At 39.7% G+C, this 23,603-nt stretch overlaps 1 protein-coding gene across 1 annotated transcript in view; it reads right to left on the bottom strand.

Moving 5' to 3' along the window:
* The window catches only part of LRP1B (LDL receptor related protein 1B), a 707,094-nt gene that overhangs the window by 328,248 nt on the left and 355,243 nt on the right, over positions 1-23,603 (bottom strand). Inside the window, exon 10 of the mRNA XM_063307533.1 lies at positions 23,079-23,250. Within this exon, the coding sequence (XP_063163603.1) occupies positions 23,079-23,250 (172 nt within the window). The remainder of the gene's footprint in view (positions 1-23,078; positions 23,251-23,603) is intronic.

Here is a 23,603-nt window from a genome sequence, read left to right as displayed (position 1 = left end):
ACACATTTTGTAGATATACACAGATACAATCTTGATTTTAAAAATAGGAAAAGGGAATGCATAAAAAAATACTGCAGTGAGAAACTATGACATTTAGCTTCTATTCTTCACACTTCATTTTTCCATGATTGTTTGTATTAAGTATATTAAAAGTTTGTATTAAAAGCCAGGCAATGGCAAACCACTTCTGAAAAACCTTGCCAAGAAAACTGCAGGGACTTGTCCAGGCAGTCTCCAAGAATTGGACACAATTGAAGAGATTAAAAAAAAAAGAAAATTACATTTGAAATCCAATGAGTCATAAACAAAACCTCTATTATTGTCATAAAGTAATAAAATTTCCTTTCATATATTTTCATATTCTGCCTAGAAAAAAGGACCCTCTTCTCAGCATTGAGAGCTAAATGTCACCTAAACAAAAGTTGTTTTTTTCCAACAACAGTTCTTCTTCTTTTTTTTTTCCCCAGAAGACACTCTGATAATCCACCAAACTGGGCAGTTAATGACAGACCCACTGAGCAGGAGAAATTATTTAAATACCTTGGTATTCACTTTCAATCCTCCACATGCTGGGGTCATCACATAACAGAGTTAGTTATGCAAGCTCAAAAAGTATCTTGAGTGATCAACAAATCTGCTAGTTACCAGGGAACAATTTTGCCCCTGCAGCCCTTAAACTATTCAAGACCAGAGTTGTTGGCATGCTGCTATATGGATCTCAGATGTATATTTGCAAAAACTTTTCAATCCTTGAATGAATACAAACAAAATTCTTAAAATCATTAGCACATACCCCATACTTGACGTCTAATACCATTACCAGATTAGAACTAGTTTGGATCTCATTCGAGGCCTGAGCAAGATTATGTTGTCAAAGACTCTGGGTGAAACAAATCATTTAGGGACCCTCATTGGTACATTTCATTCTATATGAGATACATCAGTCTACTCTGAAAAAATGATTTGACCAAAATCTGAGACAGTGTGGACTATCAATACCAGACTTACTTGCTTTAAGCCTAGATACCTGGTAGAACTTAAGCAGAGGGAATGGGACTTAGATATTCAGATATTCAGGTAGACAGAGCCAAACTTTCCCATTTTTCATACAGACAAATTGCTCTTTCCCCCTGGACACTCACCAATTACGTCTATAAGATTTTGTATGCCCCACATAGAAGGGTCTTCTCCCTAGCCCATACAGATAGTCTCCATACTAGGGTGACAGCTGGTCCATATGCCAACCTTCCATATGAAGATCAAGTATGTATTTGGTTGAATACAGAAGTTGAGTCTGTCTCACACATCCTTTTAAAGTGCTCGCTGTACTTGAACTGGCGATCAGAGCTAATACACCCGCTCTTGAGTCTGATAAACACCACTCATAATGAAGAGACCTATTATTAAATGACCAATACTCAGGTGTTTCAAAGGCAGTAACATTTTTTTTAAAAAAATTATAGCTTCAGCTAATAAAAACCATTTGGTGCTTTCAATGGAATGCTAACTTTACAGGGTTTCTTCCTTTTACATATGTATGTAATGTTACTTATGCATGCATTAATAATGTGCTGTATTTTTAAATTCTGTGATTTGGTCTTGGACAGTAAATAAATAAATGTTACCTGCAAATAAATTAAGAAATACTTTGGACACAACGCTGTGAGATACAAAAAGTAACTGGGCTATTGTCACCACAGTAGAACATTCAAAATTTTACTTGTAGGTTAAAATCTGCACATAGCTTTTTAATTAAGATCAAAAGATACTGATCAATACCAGAACTGACTAGTTTGGTCCAAAACCTATTCCTGTCAATGGAGTCAAAAGCATAAAAGTTAACAACATACAATTTTGGTTGATTTTGCACTGCACATTTATTAACCAAGTAGGCTGGTATGAAAAAGTGATCTAATATCATATATTTAATTCTAAAACCAGTTTGTTCTTTCAACATTTTATTTCAGATACATAATTCCTCCAATATATGCAGTAAATGTTTTGCAAACAATTTAGCAGCAATTTTTTTAAAAAAATGATTAATATATACTTAGATCAACAATTAAAAACTCCCTTCTTAAGCATAGGAACAATGGTAATTATGTTTACTTCTCAGAAAATTGGTTAGATGAGGTAATTCAGTTAGAAATCTTTACAAAGATTGCCATTTATCATTCTGATTTATATTTAAATATCTCCTCAACAACAAAGTCTTCTCCTGGGACTTTGTTAGAAGGTAAGGAAGTAATCAAGATTTCCACCTCATTGCATGATAATGGAAGCCAAGGATCAGGGTTTCAAGGTATATACTAGTGAAGGTATTGTTAATTCAGAACACCAGTCTTGACGTAGAGGGCAGCATAGCAACACATGTGATACTATCTTGATCATACCAACCCAACTGTAATAGAGATGATAGTAAGATGAAAAGTTATTAAACCTTCCCTCCTTCGTAAGATGTAGAGGAATGTTAGTAAAGTAGTTAGATAATATATAGGATCTGAAACAGAGGAGTGTGTTATTCCTATCTCTCTGTAAGACCAGGTCAAGCCTTCATTGCTTTGTCTTTAAAATGGCTGCCTCAAACCACAGCATCATCAAAAACTGGAGTGAGAGGTCAAAATAATTTAGGACCGTGGTCATGCCTTTCTTCAAGAAGAAACAAAATTGTCCTCTAAGATTAACAGCCAAAATTAAAGGACAGTTTTAGCCACTACTTTAATCAGCAAGATTTCACACAAGCCTCTATGGAGAGAAGACTCCAAATGCAGAAAAGCATTTTATGCCAACTGAGAAATGCATAGCGTCATTTAAAATTTTGGACTGAATTACCTCTAAAGCTCTTGTGTCATTGTTGGTGTATAGACTGAATAATTCTACTTCAGCAGGGACAAAATTGATGTTACTGCAGCTAGCAAACCAACCTATGGGCTTGAATTGGTCTCTTTTGTCTGCTTCTCCAAAGTTGTAGATTATTGAGGAGGGGAAAACATCCAGGTATTTAAAGTTCTTTTCAATATGGACCCCACACATGTGCCAATTGTGAGAGCAATTTGCACGCCCCTTAGTAGCCTCCCACCTGAGATTCGAGGGGCCCTTACGACTTTAGTCTTCCAGTATGCCATGATGACCTGGCTCTTCCCCCCAGGTATTGGGCTGTGATGGGTTTGAGTCAGGAGGTCAATAGTATGGATGGTCTGGAGCATAGTGGGAAGGGTATGTTCTGTTTTTACCTTTTTTTAAAAAAAATGGTTGTTGTGAGCCACCTAGGATCACTACGTCAGATAGGCAGCAATAAAAGTTCTTTAAATAAATAAAACTGCTGTTTTGGAAGGATTGAAGGCCAATTTTTCCTCCCAGCAAAATGCTTCAAGGTCTTACATGTCTACATCAGGGTCATCTGTGGCAGGGATCAATTCACTGATAGTCCCAGAAGAATAGACCATTCTGCTTTTAGACAGCTTTTTTAAAACAAACTAAATCAAACCAAGAGGGAGAAAATGTAGAAGCAGTGAAAGACTTTGTATTCCTAGGTGCGAAGATTACTGCAGATGCTGACTGCAGTCAGGAAATCAGAAGACGCTTAATCCTTGGAAGAAGAGCAATGAAAAATCTCGATAAAATAGTTAAGAGCAGAGACATCACACTGACAACAAAGGTCCGCATAGTTAAAGCAATGGTGTTCCCCGTAGTAACATATGGCTGCGAGAGCTGGACCATAAGGAAGGCTGAGCGAAGGAAGATAGATGCTTTTGAACTGTGGTGTTGGAGGAAAATTCTGAGAGTGCCTTGGACTGCAAGAAGATCAAACCAGTCCATCCTCCAGGAAATAAAGCCAGACTGCTCACTTGAGGGAATGATATTAAAGGCCAAACTGAAATACTTTGGCCACATAATGAGAAGACAGGACACCCTGGAGAAGATGCTGATGCTAGGGAGAGTGGAGGGCAAAAGGAAGAGGGGCCGACCAAGGGCAAGGTGGATGGATGATATTCTAGAGGTGACGGAATCGTCCCTGAGGGAGCTGGGGGTGTTGACGACCGACAGGAAGCTCTGGCGTGGGCTGGTCCATGAAGTCACGAAGAGTCGGAAGCGACTAAACGAATAAACAACAACAACAAATCAAACCAAGGAATATTATAGATTTTCCCTTTTCAAACCATTGAAATTGTTGGATTCTTCCTCCTCCTCTATTCTGCATCTTGAAGGAAACAATTTGGTAGATGGGGATGATGTATCCAACAATTACCACAGATTGGGATTGTTTTACAGAAATTTAGCACACTTCCAATTGTGTCTAGATGATCCAGGTAGTGACAGAATCTGAAAAGTTGTGTCCTTTTGAGAGAGATAAAGAGAGGAAAAAGCGTAACGTTGCCTGTTGTTCATGTTTCTCTCCCTGTTTTCTCTTGCCTTTTATCTCATTTTGCCTGTTGACTGTTTTTCTGATATTTGGTGATATCTAATAAATAAGCATCAAGCTACATTTTTTTGTTAACTGTATTGAGTGGTGTATATGCTTGCTCTGATCTGGATATAGGGATTGACTGGGAGTGTGCTATGTACAAACCAAAATGGAAATTATCTGCAGTAATTTTCCAACAAAGTTTATGGGCTCAAAAGGGAGCCAGTGCTAAACATTGAGCACCTGGGAGGACACCTCAGTCACAAAACATCCCAATTTATTCCCAGGTACTTGGTCAAGCACAGAGCTGAACCAGCACTCAGAGTTCACAAATCACAATTATTCATTAGGTCTTAAAGCATCTGTATGCCTTCAAAGCTACCACAAAGGTTTTGAAAATGACTAAGAAATCAAGCACAGAAAATCTCATGCTTAAAGATGGGAAAGATCTAAAACATGAAGATGGAGATCCTATTTGAAAAGCTAAACTTCTCAGAAGTTCTGCAGATGCCATGTCCAGAAGAAGTTCAAGCCAGGATAGGTTGGATTAAAATGGATAGATTATTGAAGTCTGGAATAATTCTGTGGTTGGGTTTGACAAACTATAAATTAATGCAAAATTGTGCTTCAGGAAAGGACAGGAATATCTGGGACAAGTTAAGACAGATGTATGTGTGCTCATGGTGTTGGAGGAAAATTCTGAGAGTGCCTTGGACTGCAAGAAGATCAAACCAGTCCATCCTCCAGGAAATAAAGCCAGACTGCTCACTTGAGGGAATGATATTCAAGGCAAAACTGAAATACTTTGGCCACATAATGAGAAGACAGGACACCCTGGAGAAGATGCTGATGCTAGGGAGAGTGGAAGGCAAAAGGAAGAGGGGCCGACCAAGGGCAAGGTGGATGGATGATATTCTAGAGGTGACGGACTCGTCCCTGGGGGAGCTGGGGGTGTCGACGACCGACAGGAAGCTCTGGCGTGGGCTGGTCCATGAAGTCACGAAGAGTCGGAAGCAACTAAACGAATAAACAACAATGTGTGCTCAGGAATCAGCAGTAATACTTTAATGTTAAGACAACTCATAAACCTGAAAATATCATGTAATGGAAGTTTAATGTAACATGTATCACAATATCTCTCTGTCATGTTCACCGTTCCAATGTTCCTGGTACATCATAACGTTTCGCATGTCATTCACCTGATACGTGTTTGATCTGGGAAGGGAGGAGGATTCCATCTCGGGGAGTCGTCATCTGTTGGCTGCTGGTTTGGAATGTGTTTGGGTTATCTCATTGCGTTCAAGGTTGCTTTCCCAGGATCAGTAGAAAATGGTTACCAGCACCTGGGGGGGGGGGAGTTTGCTACGGCCGGGCGAGGGGAGGGATTACGTTTTGAGCCGAGGGTTTTTAGTTTGTATTTGGCGTGCTTTTATTCATTCTCAGCTTTCTCTGTATTTGCATACTATTCTTACAATAAATCAGATATCATTAAGTACCTGCTTGTGAGTCTGACTCTGTTAGGAAAGGCAATCATTACATAAAGCTGAGAATCTAAAAAACTTTTTCTGTTAGCCGCTTTCCAGATTTATTTTGTGAGGGGAAGTGTTAACGATGAGCAAACCAAATCCACAAGCCATGGAAAGTGAGGAGTCAAGCGAGGGGAAACCCGATTCTACAGTGGTAAGGACGGAGAGAGTCCCCCCTAGAGAGACTTCAGAAGTTCGGGAGGGGTCGAGCTTCAGCCTAGGGGATGAGCAGGCTGGAGCCAAGAGAGCCCCCGAACCGACCAGCGAGTCACCAGGCGAGTTGATCACCTGGGATGAGACACAGGGACCCCTACCCAGGACATCAAGAATGTCTTGGAAGCAGCGGTACCCGTTGTCCCCAACCATGCTGAGGCAAGAGAGACAGGAGGGATCGCAAACCCCTGATCGTATAAAACTGCTGGAGGCTAAATTGGAGTCCTTAGAATTTATGTTCTGAAAAATGTCCATGGACTGGGGTCCACAAGGGAGGAGGAGAGAGGAGTCCAGTCATAGATATTCGACTCCTTCTTCACCCCCACCTTCCCCAGAGGAAAGGAGTAGGACCCGACACCAAGAGGAAGTAAGAGCGCCGAGGGTGAGAATTTCAAGGTCCCCTCCCCGAGAGCGGGGGTAAAGATCCTTGGGGGCTACGAGAAAGCCCGATCGTCCAGCTGTGATGAAGGGGCCGCCCGGAGCGGGGGTAAAGGTCTTTACCATTAAGTTTGATGGAGATCTAACCAAGCTGTCGTTCTTCCTTACCAATGCAAGAAGTTATATGGATGACTGGGAACAGTGCTTCCATTCAGAAAGGGCCAAGATTAATGCCATTGCCACTAAGCTAAAGGGGCGGGCGGCCGATTGGTATGTGCAGTTGTGTCAATCGGAGGCCCCTGAGTTAGAGGAGTTTGAGGAATTCCTGTGGGCTTTAAAACTACACTTTGAAGACCCATTAGCTAAGGAAAGAGCAAAACGGGCATTGAAGGAGCTGTGCCAGGGGCCACGATCGGTGGCAGACTACGCTCTGGAATTTAAGGCTTTGGCTGGGAAAGTTGAGGATTGGTCCCAATCCACCTTAATAGAACTTTTTAAGGACGGTCTGAATACGGAGGTCCTAAGGTGGTCACTTGGGCGAGATGATCCAGACTCCTTATATGAGTGGATACAGCTGGCAGGGAAGGCTGAGCATGCCCAAGAAACTTTTGCTCACCGAAGGGTGATGAAATATGCTAAGCTCAGCAAGGGTTCCCGCACCGCTGCACCCACTGGAAAGTCCGGGCAACGTGCGTGGGAAGAGGAGAGAGAGTGCCGCTACGCGAAGGGACAATGCCTCCGATGTGGGAAGGAAGGTCACCGCGCCACAGCGTGCCCAAAAGGAAAGACCGAGGAATGTCCGGGAAAGTCATTGGGGAAATCTCCCTCTTTACCCAGGAAGATGAAGGCGGCTTTGGCTGAGACCGAGGAAGTCCCTTATTTCAGGGACGAGGGGGAGCCTGATCTGCTCCAGCCAGCGGGAAACGCCAGCCACCTGCTTTAAAGGGCGCCGCTGGGCAGGTGGTAGAGGAAGGGCGCAACCACATTTCGGTGAGTGGCAATTATCCCACACTGACAGTGAAAGTGAAGCTAGGCTCCCGCACAAGAACTGTTGAAGTGTGGGCTTTAATCGATTCAGGGTGTTCATGTTGCTTGATGCACCCTGATGTGGTGGCTGCTTTGGAGTTACCCAGGTTTCCATTAAAACGTCCCATGATTTTTACCCAGCTGGATGGTTCTACGGTGGGGGGGAAGCCAGTCACCCATTCCACGGGCATGGTGGCGTTGCAAATGGGCAGCCACTGTGGGGGGCTGCCGTTTGTAGTGGCACCTGTGGGGGGTCCTTTGGTCATTCTGGGGATTCCTTGGTTGGTCCAGCAAAACCCGTATATAAATTGGGTGCACAGGACTTTGACTTTTGGGGATGGTTTCTATCAAGCCCCTGGAGAGGACGACACTCTGCAGGCTGCAGTGGGGAGGGCGGCGGCAGCAACCCCGCACTTCGCTGCCACCCCACTGGAAGGCTTGCCAGAGCAATACCAGAGTTTTGCAGATGTATTTAGTGAGAAGGAGGTGGACCAACTCCCACCTCATCGAAAAACTGACTGTGCCATAGAGTTGGTTCCAGATGCACAACTACCCAAACCAAAAATCTATGCCATGACACAAAAGGAACTGGGGGCGCTGAGGGAGTTTGTGGAGAAAAACTTGGCCAGGAGTTTTATTGAACCAGCGAATTCACCAGTGGGTGCCCCCGTTTTATTCCGAGCGAAGAAGGATGGGACATTGAGACTTTGTACAGATTACCGTGGATTAAATGCGGTATCAATATTGAACAAATATCCTCTGCCAATAATAAAGGACATGTTAGCACATCTGGCCAAGGGGAAAATCTTCTCTAAGCTGGATTTGAGGGAAGCATATTTCCGTATCTGGGAGGGGGATGAGTGGAAGACTGCTTTCAATTGTCCTCTGGGCTCATTCCAGTACAAGGTTTTGCCATTTGGTTTGGCGGGGGCACCTGGGGTGTTTATGCAATTGATCAATGAAGTATTACATCAAAGGGGTACTGGTCTATTTGGATGATGTTTTGATTTATACTGAAACGATGGAGGAACATGAGCATTTGGCGAAACAGGTGCTTAGCAGACTGGGAAAGGCTGAGCTTTATGCTAAACTATCTAAGTGTGAATTTCATAAGACTCAGCTTGACTATTTGGGGTACAGAATTTCCGACAAGGGCATTGAAATGGACCCTGCAAAAATTCAAGCTATTTTGGAGTGGGAGCGCCCGCGTACTCGCAGGCAGCTCCAGACTTTTCTTGGCTTTTCCAACTATTATCGCCAGTTCATCCAGGGGTTCGCAGAAATTGCATTGCCTCTCACTGATTTATTATGAACAAAGGGGCTGGGGGATACACGGAAGGTGAAGAACCCGGGAGCATTGCTCAATTGGACACCTGAGTGCCAGTTGGCTTTCGACAAACTTAAAAGCCTGTTCACTGCTGAATCTATTCTGCAACACCCTGATCCCACTAAGCCCTTTGTGGTTCAAGTGGATGCTTCCGATTTCTCCATTGGAGCACTTTTGTTGCAGGCGGATGCTGCGGGCTGTCTGAAGCCCTGTGTGTATTTGTCCCGCAAATTTTCCGAGACAGAAAGGCGATGGCATGTTTGTGAAAAAGAGGCATTTGCAGTCAAGGCTGCTTTGGACACATGGTACCACCTCTTACGCCAAATGTCCTTTTGAGGTTTGGACTGACCATAAAAATTTGGAAGCACTTAGTACACCCCATAAACTCAATCCTAAGCAGATCTGCCGGGCTCAGTTTTCAGCCGCTTTGATTTTAAATTGAAGTTCATTCCGGGAAAGAAGAACTTCCTGGCTGATGCTCTTTTCCGCCTGCCCCAGGATTCGGTCCAGGTACCTGACATTGTGGGTACGCTGTGGACAGAACCCCAGTTGGGTATGCAGACTGTCACACGCAGTCAGACTCGTGCGCAGCTGCTCTCAGCTTCTCTCCGAACTGAAATCTGACACTTGGTTGCAAGCAAATAGAGACAATGTTACATTTGACCGAAGCTTCGCATGGAAGCAGAACCGCCTCTATGTCCCTGACAGTTTGCGAAGGGAGATTTTGAGTAGATCTCATGATGATAAAGTGGCTGGTCATTTTGGGTTTGTCAAAACCTTACACCTGGTGCACCGCCAATTCTGGTGGCCCACATTGAGACATGATGTCAAAGACTATGTTGCTCCTTGTCCTGTCTGTGCCATGTCAAAACGGAAGGGGGGCAAACCGCAAGGCTTGCTTCAGCCAGTGGCCAGTCCCTCCCATCCTTGGGAGGAGATCTCCATGGATTTTATTGTTGATTTGCCTCCTAGTCAGAGAAAGACTGTGATTTGGGTGGTGAAGGACTACTTTTCTAAACAAGTCCATTTCATTCCCTGTGCCTCCATTCCGTCTGCTCAGCAACTAGCCCGCCTCTTCCTAGTCCACATCTACAGGATTCACGGGAGCCCCTCCCACTTGGTCACAGACCGCGGGACACAGTTTACTTCCCAGTTTTGGAGGGCATTTTTAAAGTTGGTGGGCAGCAAACAGGTGTTGTCCACTGCATCGCATCCGGAGACTGACGGATCTACAGAGGCTCTTAATTCGACCCTTGAACAATTTTTGCGAGCATTTGTTAACTATCAGCAAGACAATTGGGTTGATCTCCTGCCTTTTGCTGAGGTAGCTTACAACAACGCTGTCCACCAGAGCACAGGACACACCCCGTTCTGTACCGTTTTTGGCCGTGATTTTGTGCCCATTCCTGATATGCCTCAGCCCACTACACCGCCCTGTTCTGCTTCGGATTGGGCTGCATACCTGGCCAATTCCTGGCCAGTAATTCAACAAGCGTTGGCAGATGCCCAGTCCGCCTATAAACTGCATGCTGATAAGAGACAAGCTCTTCAACCTGCCTTTAAAGTCGGTGATAAGGTCTACCTTTCCACCAAGTTCATTAAGTCTCCTCAACCCTCAAAGAAATTAGCTCCTAAATTCGTTGGTCCTTTTCCCATTGTGGGAGTCGTGAACCCTGTCACATTTAAATTGGATTTGCCACACAATCTTAGACATTTACATACTGTTTTTCATTGCAGCTTGCTCAAGCCTGTCAACCACTCCGATCGCTGGCATCTCCAAACTACACCTCCTGCCCCGATTATGATTGACGGACAACAACATTTTGAGGTGAAGGTGGTCCTGGATTCTCATTGGCTTCGTGGCACTTTGCAATACCTAATTTGATGGAAACATTTCCCCCACCCTGAGCGGGTGGCTGCCCGCGATGTTAAATCTCCTCTTTTAGTTAGACGCTTTCATGTTGCTTATCCGATGAAACCTGCTCCTTAGTATTTTTGGGGGGGCGGTATGTCATGTTCACCGTTCCAATGTTCCTGGTACATCGTAACGTTTCACATGTCATTCACCTGATACGTGATCTGGGAAGGGAGGAGGATTCCATCTTGGGGAGTCGTTATCTGTTGGCTGCTGGTTTGGAATGTGTTTGGGTTATCTCATTGCGTTCAAGGTTGCTTTCCCAGGATCAGTAAAAAACGGTTACCAGCACCTGGGGGGGGGGGAGTTTGCTACGGCCGGGCGAGGGGAGGGATTACGTTTTGAGCTGAGGGTTTTTAGTTTGTATTTGGCGCGCTTTTATTCATTCTCAGCTTTCTCTGTATTTGCATACTATTCTTACAATAAATCAGATATCATTAAGTACCTGCTTGTGAGTCTGACTCTGTTAGGATAGGCAATCATTACACTCTCTATTCAGAAGAAACTAAAACTAAATACTGTAAACCTTTCTGATGATTTTATCAAGGAACTGTTATTAAAACTGTTACCAAAAAACTATAAATATATAGTAGAATTAATCAAACTTTATGATGAAATTTCCCTTGAGAATACAGTTGCCAGACTGGATGCATACCAGCATTATTTGAGTTATCCAACTGAAAGAAATTCTCTAAGCAATATAGAACAGAGAAATGAAGCCTGTCATTACTGTAATAGAAAGAGAAATATTAAAAGAGAATGCAGATTTTACAGAGCTAAAGCCCATATAACAGAGAAAGATAATGAGATCAAATATCTGAAAAATCAAGTCTGCAGAGGACTGTGAAGCAATGAAGTATAAAGAAACAGTATATATTAGCAAATAAGTGCTTATTTGAAATTGGACAGATTTCTGGATTTGAAAAGAAAAACAGATTTTTGTGGATAGTGATGTATCAGGTCAATATATCTGCAACAAAGATGTGTGTATAAACCTTGATAAATCTCACCAAGGAAAAGTTAATTTAGCAAATGGATAGTCAATAGATGTATGTGGAAAAGGCAGTATTAAAATTAAAGGCCTGATAAATCGTAATAAAAGCAGGAATGTAATATTCTAAGAAGCATGTGCCTCAACTGGATACAAATTACAGAAATCTATGTAATTTTATGTAACAAAGTTGTAAATTTGTGCTAAAAATGAACTTTCCACCATTATAAAAGAGTATCATGTAATATTAAAAGGAAAGAACAATGAAGCTAATTTGCTGAAATTTATGCAACCTAGAGCAAAAAAGATACATGAATAATAACAAAATAATCTTGCAAAGTGGTTTGCTCATATAGATGTTCTCTGAATAAGAAAATTAAGAATGAGGATTTAACAACTGGATTGAACGTTTGTTCTTGCAAGAAACCAATGGAATCAACATGTTCCAATTCAATCCCTGGAAAACTTTCTTTTTCCTTTTTTGTGTAGAAAAGGAAAAAGAAACAGTTTTCAAAGGATTGAATTCAGCCATTAGAACTATTTTTTCAGAAGTTTGTGTTCCCATGCCAGTAAAAAAAACAAACAGCTGTAAAAACTATTTGGTAACATCAATAGACTGTCACACAAAGTATACTTGCACCTATCTCTTAACAAATAAGACTAAAGTATTTGAGAAATTCTAACTATGAATTTGCTTATGTAGAAAATAAGTTTGACAGAAAAACAAGAGATTAAGATTTGAGTGGAGGAGAATTTTGCAATCAGGGAAAATACTTGAACAACAAGGGCATAAAACATGACACACACAAACACACACCCACACAGTTATAGTCTTGAGCAAAAAGGGTGGAAGAAAGAAAGGATCAAAACCTGTTGAGTTGGCTGATGCAGTTATTCAACTGTTGGGGGGAAGAAGCATTTAACATAGCCACATATCTGCAAACGGTTTACCACCAAAAGGTGGAAATAAAACCCATATGAGTTATAGAATGGGAGCAACTCCAATATGTTACGCCTAAAGTTATTTTGATAAAAAGCTAATCATATATCCCTAAAGAAAAAGGTAAATTGTAGAACCCAATTAGAAATAATTCTCGACTATCAAACCAGAACAAACAGGTACAGGGTTTTGGACTTAAAAACTGGAAAAGTAAAAAGCATGCAATATCGTTCATTTTAATGAACAAAAATGGATAACCCGAGAGAGCTTGAGTATTTAAATATAAGTGTAAAGCAGCTTAGTTTTACTGATAGCACCTAAGTCTACCCAGGAAGTTCACAAGGTGGGGCAGGGGACTGAGATAGGGTTACTGAAAATGAATCTGAGAAAACTGAAATAGCATCAGACTCAGAAGTGGTTGCTGACACATAGACCCAGACCCAGAATTAGAATTATCAAGATCTCAAAGATCTAATAAAGGAATCTTGTGGAGTCCTTGGTGCTCTCTGAGCCTTGTTGTTTTCTTGCAGACGTTTCATTGCCAGACTAGGCAACATCTTCAATGAAAAGAATCTTGCCTGAGATAATCTGCTACCCAGTTACAGCAAGGAATATTCCTTATCCCAATTCATGGAAAGAAGTATAGGGAGGAAAGCTGCATGGCAAGAAATGGAATCCTTGCAAAAAACCACAAACCATGGATTCTAAATGAGCTACCAGAGGGCAAGAAAACCATAGGATGTAAGTGGATTTTCAAAACAAAGCATGATGCTTATGAAAATGTGCAATGCCACAAAACTAGATCAGTAGCAAAGGGCTACATGCAAAAATCTAAAAATAATTATGGCAACATTTTTGCAGTAGTAATTAGACATGCAAGCATCAACATTCTAAGTTTAGCAGCATCTAGAAAATTGCATGTGAAGCACTTCAGTATTATGACATTCTTTGCATGGTGAAATGAAAGAGGCGACTTATGTTTGCCAACCACCAGGGTTTGAAGAGCTAGAGAGGGGGAAAAAAAAAACTGGTGTGTAAATTGCAGAAATCCATGTATCCATGTCAAGCAGCCGAAGTACGATCTGACAAACTAAATCAAATGTTGGAAAACACAAATTTTTGAACAGGAAAATCCTGATCCATGTTTATGTACAAGAATTGAAAATGGAAGATAGGTTGGAGATCGTGAACAATTTAAACAAAGAAGTAGAACGTCTTGGAGATCTTAGCTACAATCTTAGAACTGAAATTTAAAAAGTACAGAAATGAAGGGTACTTGCTCAGTCAAAATAAAGGGAGGCAAAGGAGTCTAGTACATCCATGGAAGCTGGACACCTGAACAAAGGAGGAAACCAAAACAAGATGGCAGATAGTGAGCAGTGTTGAACAGCTGTGGGAAAGTTACTATGCATTGCTTCTGTGAACAAACCTGACACAGCCAATGCTGTTGGACTAGGCAGAAAGTCAGTCTACTAGGTAGACTAGGTAGAAAGTCAGTGAGCCAACAGAGGAAGACTGGATAGCGGTAAAAAGAATGAGCAGATACTTAAAAGGAATACTTAAAAGAAAGCCGGCTGGGTGACCTTGGGCCAGTCACTCTCTCTCAGCCCAACTCAGCTCACAGGGTTGCTGTTGTGGGGAAAAGAGGAGGAGGAAGGAATAATAGGTATGTTCACCCCCTTGAGTTATTTATAAAAATAATAAAGGTGGGATAGTAAATAAATAAATAAATAAATAAAATTATGGACTTCAGTTTCAAACTGACTATAACTAATATCCCTAAACCTATGGAATATAAAGATTTGGATGACGCTGAAGATAAATCTGACAGGAAATCAACTACGGGATACATATTCTTTTTTTTGGGGGGGGGGGTTTACAGTAATCAGCTGGTGCAGCAGAAACAAACATAGTGGCTCTATCTTCTGCAGAGAGTGACTGCTGTGCTGCGGAAGAAGCCTTCACGAAATTTGCCTGGCTGCACAAACCATTGCTACGGATCAGGAAGGAGAGAAGCAGAGAGATCATCATCATCGGCCACAACAACGAACATAATAATACAATGAAGAAATGGATGAAAGAAGCAGTAGTTCTATCTCCCTGTTACAACTAGAAATAATGTGACAATTTGAAACCATACTTTTCTGTCCATGCGGCTTTTTAAAGAAAAGATAAAGCAGCAGAGATTAACAAGATTTTATAGCAAACATTAATGCTCTGAGGATTAGTGCAAAGATAGACTTTCTGTTGTTGTTGTTGTAAAGCAGGGATATACAAAAGGTTAATCAGGGTCTGTGGGTTGATTGCCGAGTGATTTGTGATATAGATTGGCAAAGGTTTCCAATTCCCAATTGCCAAATAGTAACACCAGTTAAAAATAAGGACTGAAAGGGCTTGGCATCTTGCTTCTAGCACTGATCATTAACTTCTGAATTGAGCCCAGAAGTATTCTGTACCTTAATTCTTAGTCTATTCTTGCCTGCCTGAATTATTATTATTATTATTATTATTATCTGTTTAAGTTGATAGATTTCATAATTCTACTAAAAAAACAGAGCCTTTGCAACACTGAAGCCTGACCAAACCTGTTGTAACAGAATGTTTTCTTTTCATTTCAGGGATATTCCTATGTAATAAAGTTGTTTAACACACAAGTCACTTTATTTGAATCTGACAATAGGGATTCAGGACTGTTTAGGACTCATAAAATTATGGATGGAATTTAATTCTCTTCTTAGAAATAATTATAATCTCTAGTATAAGAAGTGTTGTGAAATAACATATTTTAAGTAAATATAATAATATTCAAACATATATACACACATACACAAAGCTTGACAATTAAAAAAATGTCATAACTATGCTGATTCATAAAAACAAGCAACAACAACAAAAAAACAAAATTCTATAGTTTTTGCAAAGCCAGTACCAAGATCAACCCAAATGATACAAAGAGTGCAAGATTTCAAATTCTCCAGAAGCATTCTATAGGAACAGCATCACAGAAATAATTATGATAAGGTCACAGCATAAACACTAAATATTTTTTTAATTAGAAAAAAAAAAGAAACTAGTTAGGAGATACAGTATCTGTTGACTTCAAAATGAGTTCAGATATTTGGATAAGATTAACTGGAGCCTATGAAAATACAAGAGATTGTTGATGGTCCTGCCAAAAGTCTAGCTATTATCCTTGAAAAATTTTGGAATATCAGAAAATCAGGGCTGATAAGGGTAACTATCTCTTAAATATAGAGAAAGGTCCCAGGGAAGAGTGGGCCAGTCAATCTGCATAGAAGATTCTAGAGAAGATAATAAAACAATAAGTCCTTGGCATGTTTAAAACAATGCAATAATTATTAGAGGTTAGCATGGATTTATAAAGAATAAATTGCATCATTTTAAAAAAAATTATGTAATAGATTATGGGAACTCTATGGACATAATATAACTTGAATTATATTATATCAGCAAAATATTGACCAAATATCTGTGAGTGTTACTTTCAGCAATGGCAAACAGACAGAATCTCTGAGATATAGATTGGCTGTCACATACACAAGGGACAAATGTAAACAGGACCTCCAGCTAAAAAGAGGGGGATGGTCCACCCTTTGCATAGAAGTGGTAGAGAAAACAACGAAAGAGATTAGAACTCTGAGTATTGTCATGGCATTTGTTTTTGGAGAAAGAAAAAGGGCACTCATTGGAATTCTTTCATAGTGAAATTGCAGTTCTTGGTTTCTAGTACCCTTGTATAATTGGTTTCCCTGTGCTTTCTGGGTGAAGTCTAGCAGTATCACAGCTCAATACTATACAAATGCTTTGAAAGAGGAGCTGTGCTGTTAGAGTCACTAAAGCACCTGCAGTTCTTCCAGAGTTGCATGAATGCTTTGCAAGGTGGTCCCAGTTGTCCTCATCTGTGAAATTAGTCATTATGCATGCTGCTTACAAAGCAACTACATGAATCTGGAAAAAAATATATGGCTGTTTCTGAGCTGCAAAACACCTCTTTTGGAAGGATTTGTCCAACCTTACCATATAACATTTGCATGTTAATTAAGTATGTGCTGGATGTCAAGTACTTAGGTAGACTGAGAGCTGGCTTAATAATCCAAACTACAGTGAGGTAGCAGGTCAGACATACTGGAATTTGGTACTGGACCTGGTACTGATCAAGATTATTATTTTTTAAGTAGTTGGATGCAGAAACAGAGAGAATGTTTATCTAATTTTCAGATGACACAAAACTAGGGAGGATAGCTAATACTCTAGAAAACAGAAGGAAAATTCAAAACAATATTGATAAATTAGAAAAGCAGGCTAAAAATGACACAAATGTAATTAAGGCAATTGAAATGTTCTTCATGAGAAAGACAAATCAAATGCTTAGGTATAGGACTGGGAATACCTGCTTAATCCATGTGAAAAGAAATTGAGTTCTAACTGATCACAAAATTAATATGATTGTTCAGTGTGGTGCAACTGCTAAAAATCAAATACAATGTTAGAATTTTAACTGAAGTATAATTCCAAATCAAAGTAAGTAACAGTTCCACTGGGTTTTAAAATGGCCAGATCCCACCTCAAATATTAGTCATTGTCTTTTATGAAAGATTCAGATAAACTAGAATAGGGGCAGAGAGGGGCAATGTGATGACTAGTCTTAAGAGATATATAGAAGGAGCTGCTATATTTAACAGCATGTTGCAAGTACCAGTGGGTTATTAAGACCTATTCTGTATCATCCCAGGGTGCAGGACACATGTTTCAAGTTGCAGGAAGACATATTCTGCTTGAATATTAAGAAAAACTAATAGTAAGTTTAATTTGACAGTGGAAGAATATGTTGAGACAGAGGCTGGACAGCCATATGTTTGGGATACTTTAATATGAATTCCTTCATTGAGCAGGGGATTAAATTCAATGGTTTAAATAACTCCTAACATCTTTATGAGTCTGTGATTCTAGGATAGAATTTGTAGACCAAATGCATTGTTAATGGAATATGTCATTAGTATTGGTTCATATTGCATTCAGGAGCAAAATAATTGCAACCAATTGTTTGAATAGTCAGTAAAAAATATCACCAACTTTTTGATTTATTGCTTCCTAATGTCAGGGCTAGAGACATAATAAGATCACAAATTAATAACTCCTTAATGACCCTCTGTATTTCTTTATTCTACTCTATTTCTATGCGAGTAATATTTGTATCCTTCGATGCTGTGATTTAGTCTTTATTACTGAAGATATAATCAACAAAATAACTTAAATGAAAATATAAGGTTATTTCAGAATTTACGTTCCAAAAATAAAGATAACAAATTTCTGAGAACTTAATTTCTAAAATACATAAATATAATGAATGGGGATTAATACTGTTCCATGGATTTCGAACATGAAAGAATTAAAGGAAAATATCAGTTTCACCTGTCATCAAAAGTATTGTGTCAGTCTAGATGGTAGGCAGTGACAATCAAAGCCTGGAAAATGAATCTCTGAGCAGCCAATCAAGAGTGAGGAGGTTTACTTCTTGTGTATGCTACTAAAAGAGGAGGGGGGCACTTCATTGTTTTTTTGTTTTTTTTCTTTCATGAGACAAGTGGGTGCATCAACTGCCAAACTGGTTCAAAACAGGTAAGCAGAGCCTTGAGCCTCGCTGAGCTGGAGATCTAGGCAAAATACACTAATCTAGGGATCGGTGAAAGCTAGAAGTATGTTAGATGTTTGGCTTTGTTCTATGGAAAATTATTTGAATGGTGGTGCCTTTTGTCCAGTCTTCGTTCTGGGTAAGTATGCATATGTAACTGGCTGTGCTAATCCCCTCAGAAGACATAGTTATTTTCTTTTTGATTCCTTTTCTCTTATTGTTTTCTTGGCATCTCTTTAATTCTATAATCATGTATACATAACAAAGACTTGCATTCTTACTGAATCAGTGACTCTCATTTTGAAAGGAATGTAGCCAGAGTACTTACAAGCAGGTTCTCCTCAGGAGGTGTGGAACAGTACATATGGATTGTGGGGTAAGGCTTAGGGATACCGAGAGGGGCTAACAAACCATGTCAAGGTGAGTGTGCATTTGCAAGTGCCTTGTTACTCCAAATGATTCATTTTGAAACAGGCAAGGTCAGTGTATGTCTTTTCTCATATTTTCATTCAGAACTTGGCCTCCATAATCAAAATATAATAAAAATGAAATAATATTGGCCAAAGTTTTCATAGCTATCTCTCTACATTCTAGATGTTATGTTAAAGGAACTTCTAGTTATGCCACTAGATTTTTTTCCCCCTCCACTATCCTTTGAAGGTGCCCTGTGTCCTCAAAACATTTATCAAGATCCCTTTGAAATAAATGTTTAGGGCCCATGGAATGAGAAACTGAAGAAAGAAAACTGCCCCCCTCTTAGCAAAAAACAGAGAAAACTGTTTCCTCTAAGGGAAGCATATAATTTGCATTTCACATATAATAATTTTAAGTGTTTCTATTTAATCAAACAAAAAAGGAGAGGAGACAAACAGCACACATTAATGGAAATGCATTAGTATTTTGATGGAATGTTGTACTGGAAGCCAGTGTAGCTTCATTATTCCAAACTATTACGAGGTATTCCAATAACACATCTAAAAATATACTAGTCCTATTCACCTGGAATGCAACTTCCTCATATTTTAACTCTATGAAAAGCTTGGAGAGAGTTTCAACAAAGAAAAAAACACAAAACATTAGTGTTATTTATAAAAATCATATGAAAGTGTTCAAACAGGAAAAAAACCTGAAAGTGGAAAAAATATTTATAGATACAATTTTCCTTGTTATAATCCAAAATAAAAATAATAAAGTAAAGCTAAAGAAAAAAATGTATAGCTTTTTGGGGTAGAGCTGAGGTATGTAACACATAGAACAATGAGTAAAAAATATATTTTCATGGAATTCTGAAAGACCAAATAGAATATAATGTAATCTGTTCCATCATGTATAGTGTATAATATAAACTATATAATAATTTCACCATTACAACTATTACCTTCAGTAATCAGTAGTCTTAATCCAGATGTAATAATCAAAAGCTATATCTAGGTAGCTCAAATTAGATGCACAAATAGAAGTTTGTTTCTGCACAGGGGTCCATCTTAATTGATAAGATGAACATTTATTCAAGCAGTGCCCAAAGACCTGCTGTTGGAATGGACTAACAAATGTAGAACACATCTTCCTTCAGACCAGCTGTTCTGGCAACTTGGTTTTTCCTTTGCTGCTTTGGGAGGCTCAGATGGTGGCTCTGAAGATCGTCCCAAACTGGGTGTCCATCCATAGGTGTTTGGCTGGCATTTCCAACCAAAGTGTTGCCCACATATAGACATGCTTGTGCTGACAACCAGGATAGCCTTTGAAACAGTGATGTGAGTCTTCAGAAGGACACAGTTGCTTTAAGGCTTGGAGGGGGAACACTAACACCCTTTGTGAAACTGCTTTTTGCACAGCCCTGTAATATTTATTTATTTCTCCATGGACTTCTTGCATTTCAACAAATGACATAGTCCACAAGGTTTCTATCTTTAAAAAGATAAATTATGTATGCACAAGCAGCATGATAGTCTGCAGTGTAATGAATAACAAAAGATCATTTCCAAATAACAACATCAGTGTATAGCAAAGGGCCTGAAAAGATATAACATAATGGCAAAGAACAGGACAGTAATAGTATATCATAAATGCAGCTTTCAGAGGGAGAAGCAGAAGGTCAGCTTGCAGTAGTACATTTCTTTACAATCTTCTCACAGCTGACACCTGAGGGGTGAAATCTGAACTATGGGATTTATGAATGTTCTTCCATTGCACACACACCCACTAAGACTTTGTGTGTGTGTGTGTGTGTGTATTTCTCATTTGCTCACTTACTTTTTCTCTAATTGGATAATGTAATGCTTTTTAAGGAAACAGCTCTATAGAAATGACATAACTACAAGTCATTCATAATTCTTATTTGTGCAATTATTCACATCTAATTATTCATAGCAGTTCTTTGTTTTTGCATTTCTTTGTGCTTGTTTATTGAAAGTTACCCAGCATAGAGCCCTTCCAAGGTTAGTAAGATACAGTAAACGTGTCACAGAAAATAACAGCACATTTATTTTCCGCTTCTTTATGATTGGTATAATTTATGCGTACTCTGGTATTTTCCCCATCTCTGGTCAAAATCATTGAGCATTGATGGTGAACAAGGGAGGAGTGAAAAGTTCTAGTAGCCATTATGGAGGTAATTGTTGAAAAGCCATATATTTACACTTAGCAGCATGCTACATTTGCAAACTCGTAACCACAGAAAAAAATTACAAACTATTTAGAGATAAAGTCCTCATTAACCTCATTGTTGCTGTTAATTTCATTCTATAAAATTTATTTTCAACTACTTTGGGCATTCTACTATGAAGTGACTTTGGGTCAGTCATCTCATTGTGCATATTTATGTGAATATTATACTTATTAATGGATTTGCCCAATGCTACTTTAGCTGGACTAATATTTAAGTAATATCAACTTATATAGTAATAGCCTGATGGAAATCAGAATTATTAAAGAAAAAAAATTGTGGGTTCTGTGCCATATACACATCTTCATGGTACAAAAACTGTCATGCAAAATCACTCATAACTCTGCCAACTGAAAGCTGTGACATTTTTCTTTAACTTTTTTTAATGTTAGTATTCTTTTAAAAAATGTGTGAAGAAGGACCCATTATTTACTTTCTCACAAAATCCTGAGAAACTTCAAAATATCTTCTTTTATGGAATTGCCATATAAATTGCATGCAGAAATATAATGATAATAATAATAATAATAATAATAATAATATCCAAATCTATATTTCAGTTACAATGTTTGTGGGTACATGAAGTTACAAGCTTGCTGAAGAACTGAAAGAATTTACCCACTCAGTTAACAAGACAAATATAATATTATAAGTATAAAATTGGATAAATCACCCCTTCTTTGTGGGGTGCCGCAGGGTTTGGTACTCTCTCCGCTCCTTTTCAACATCTACATGAAACCTCTGGGTGAGATCATCCGTCAGCACGGGGTGAGGTATCATCAATACGCTGATGATACTCAATTGTACATCTCCATCCCGGGTGAGGTAAGTGATGCTGTGACTGCCCTGTTGCAGTGTCTGGGGGCTGTAGGGGTCTGGATGGGGAACAACAGGCTTCAGCTAAACCCTGGTAAGACGGAGTGGCTGTGGGTTAATGGTTCTTCCGTATCTGGGACATTATCATCTCTGGTTCTGGATGGGGTTGCACTGCCCCAGACAGACCTAGTGCGTAGTCTGGGGATCCTCCTGGACTCATGACTCCTGCTTGAAGAGCAGGTGGCAGCTGTGGCCAGGAGAGCCTTTGCACAGCTACGTACTGTGCACCAGTTACACCCTTTCCTGGATCGGGAGGCCCTTCAAACAGTCACTCATACCCTTGTTATCTCTCATATAGACTATTGCAATGCACTCTACATGGGGCTACCCTTGAAGAGTATCCGGAAGCTTCAGCTGGTCCAGAATGCAACTGTGTGAGCTGTTTTTGGTGCCACTAGAAGGGCACATGTAACACCGCTGCTGCGCGAGCTGCATTGGGTACCAGTTTGCTTCCAGGTCCAATTCAAGGTGTTGGTTACCACCTTTAAAGCCCTACATGGCATGGGGCCAGGTTACCTGAGGGACCGCCTCTTCCCCATTCCATCAGCCCATCCCACTCGATTGTGCAGAGAGGGCATGCTGTGGACCCCGTCTTTAAGACAACTTCATTTGATGGGGTTCAGGAAGCGGCCCTTCTCTGCAGTTGCACCCGCCCTGTGGAACATGCTGCCCCCAGAGGTGAGATTGGCCCCATCACTCCTGGCCTTTCGGAGGAGTCTCAAGACCTGGTTCTGCCGCCTCACTTGGGGCAGACAGTGGAATAGATCTACATGGGGATGGCTGCTATAAACCACTCCTCCCACACTTGGACTGTTTTAGATTCTTTTGCCACTTGGCCTTTTTTATTTTTTACTCTTATTTACATTATTTATTACTGTAATGTTATATTGCATATTTTATTCATTGTATGATTGTTGTTTTAATTGATTATTGTAAACCACCCAGAGTCCCCTGAAGGGAGGAGATGGGCAGGGACAAATTGGATAAATAAATAAATATTATAAAATTGGATAAATCATCATGATTTTCCTTAATCCTGTAAAAATACATATCTATACTGAAGAGCAAATGTGTTTAACTTCATTAAACCCAAGGTTAACATCCTAATCTTAAATAACAAGTAGGGCATTAAAAGATTACAATTAAGATTTCTGGATGCTTACCTGTTGGCTGTATTCTCTTGTGGTAAACAAGGATATCTTTAGCATTTTCAAGTCTCATTAAAAACTTTGTATCTCTGCTATTAAATCTGTTAATTTGTATGACACTAAAGTTGTCTGAATTTGTTGCATACAAATAGTCTTCAAATACTGCTAACCCATATAGATGAGTAACCTGAGAGCAAAAATAAAAATATATACATATATAATTATCCAATTTTATCACAATTTGTTTTACTCAAATGGTGATGCAAGCCTACACACAGAGATTAATAATGGGAGTCATAACTAGGGAATGACTATTGGCTAATGAGAAACTCATTAAGACAGAAAGCACAAATGGATTTTGCTTTCTTTTCATTTGAACAATGTACATTTATTTTAAGGAGCTTTAGAATTAGAAATAACATTTGCCATCCTTCTAATAAATATTATGAGTCAGAATTCTTGGATTCTCATTCTTTGTATTAAGTGTTTCCAGTCCAGACTGCAAGGATGAAAGTCTGATAATTACATTGTTAAAAGTGC

Source organism: Candoia aspera, chromosome 1, assembly GCF_035149785.1.
Source record: "Candoia aspera isolate rCanAsp1 chromosome 1, rCanAsp1.hap2, whole genome shotgun sequence".
NCBI lineage: Eukaryota > Metazoa > Chordata > Lepidosauria > Squamata > Boidae > Candoia > Candoia aspera.
The sequence above is the reverse complement of the archived record's forward strand: the minus strand, read 5'-3'. Positions and strand labels throughout refer to the sequence as shown.